General features: G+C 57.4%; 2 protein-coding genes across 2 annotated transcripts; one reads left to right on the forward strand and one right to left on the reverse strand.

The window, feature by feature from the left end:
- Nucleotides 1-133: 133 nt before the first annotated feature.
- Nucleotides 134-585, forward strand: SPRG_17308 (hypothetical protein; the record flags this gene model as incomplete). The annotated part of the gene is made up of 2 exons (XM_012356933.1): nt 134-374; nt 425-585. 2 exons carry the CDS (start codon nt 134-136, stop codon nt 508-510), a joined length of 327 nt encoding a protein of 108 aa, XP_012212323.1. The 3' UTR covers nt 511-585.
- A 140-nt stretch (nt 586-725) lies between these two features.
- Nucleotides 726-1,106, reverse strand: SPRG_17309 (hypothetical protein; the record flags this gene model as incomplete). The annotated part of the gene is made up of 1 exon (XM_012356934.1): nt 726-1,106. The coding sequence occupies one exon, from the start codon at nt 1,104-1,106 to the stop codon at nt 726-728; it is 381 nt and encodes a 126-aa protein (XP_012212324.1).
- Nucleotides 1,107-1,651: the final 545 nt, after the last annotated feature.

The following is a 1,651-nucleotide window of genomic DNA, read 5'->3' on the forward strand; positions in this document are numbered from 1 at the left end:
CCTGCGCTTTGTAATTGCGCTCGGCTTTGGCGCGCTCGTTGGCGCGCTCGTCGGCAGCATCGCGCTTGTCTACTTGCACGCCACGTACCCCGACGACGTGCTGGTGGCCCACCCGTTCACGGGCGTCCTCGACATGCTCGCGTACGACTTCCAGACTTCAGACGCTTCTGCGACGCTTATCGCCCTCGGCGCCGCGCTCGTTTCGGCGCTCGGCGGCGTCTGGTTCTGCCTCCGCACGTCGCTCGTGCACGGCTTGTTCCTCCACGGCCTCGGGCTCTGCGGCCTCTCGCTCACGTCTCTCTACGTGGCCGTCGTCCCCGAGATGGCGGTGCGCTGGTCCATGGCGCCGCTCGCTGTCTCGTCCGAGCTTCTCGGTACGTCCTTCTGCTTGACGCATGGCCAATGGCGATGATGATGCTGGTAGAGTACAAGCTCGCGATTGTCAGTGGCATCGCATGCGTCGCACTCCTCATTTTGCACGCGCTCCTCGTCTTGCTCGTGCGTCCGTAAAGCAACTAGACTAGAAGCGTCCGTAGAGCTGCCAATTTTGAGACCACTTGAATATTGCCGAAGCGTCCCTCTGTGTACCTCTAGACAAGCTGGATCTCATGGTCTCGAGCGTCATGGATCGAGCACTCTGCCGTCGCCCTGCCTGTCGTGCGATCACATGCGAGTGTTCAATGAGGAAATAGATAAAGCGCAAGTACTACGCTGCACATAGCGAGCTACGCAGTCTTGGTCGGAGCCTTGCGAGCGAGGTAACCATTCTGAGCGACCGCCGCCACGGGCTTGCACGACGACAGCTCGTACGGGAGCACCGGGGCACTCACGGAGCGGACGAGACGGCGACTCACCACCGCCTCTGCGGCCGCGATCTCGAGGCGCGCGGTAGTGACACCAGCCATGTCCGCTGCAAGCTTCTCCTGCAAGGCGACGACCTTCTTCTTCGTCGCCAGGCCCTTCTCAACCAGGAGGAGCATCATGGGCTTCCACATGCAGACGAGGAAGAGGAGGAAGATGAGGTGGAAGAGACTGAGGAAGAGCAAGAGGAGGCCGAGGAAGAGCAAGAGGCCGGTCGTAGCCGTGTGGAGATCATCCAGCATCATCTTGTCTTGATGGCGTTTTCGGAAATTCTTGGCGGTTACACTGTTTTTCAATTAAATACTTTTGTCATATTATGTATTCTTTTATTATGTAGTTTCAATTCACAATACAAAAATACAGTACAAAGTACTATTTATTTTATAACGACATCACGCGCTCGCATGCGAACTGCGTGTTTTTAGTCACGAGCCTGCATATCTCACCGTGGTTTTTCCAGCTCTGATTTTCACTTCAATCTACTTTAATTAGGTAGGTGTGAAAATCGTGGTATTAGTGCAGAATGTGTGAAATGCCGTGATTGGGTCGCTCGCTATGACTGCGAGGTGGCATTGTCGAGTTTGCACCATGACCGCTGCTGGCTTGCAACGCGCTGCCGGCGGCCTCGCGCTTCTGGCGACGGGAGCCGCCATCGGCGTTTTGTCTGAGCGCACCCAAAAGCAGCTTTCGCAGCCGGCATCGACGCCGGACGAGGTCGTGACCATCCTCGGCGCGATCGGCAACACCCCGTTGCTCGAGATCCCGTCGCTTTCCAAGCTCACGGGCTGCC

This window comes from Saprolegnia parasitica (assembly GCF_000151545.1).
Source record: "Saprolegnia parasitica CBS 223.65 unplaced genomic scaffold supercont2.648, whole genome shotgun sequence".
NCBI classification, from domain to species: Eukaryota; Oomycota; class Saprolegniomycetes; order Saprolegniales; family Saprolegniaceae; genus Saprolegnia; species Saprolegnia parasitica.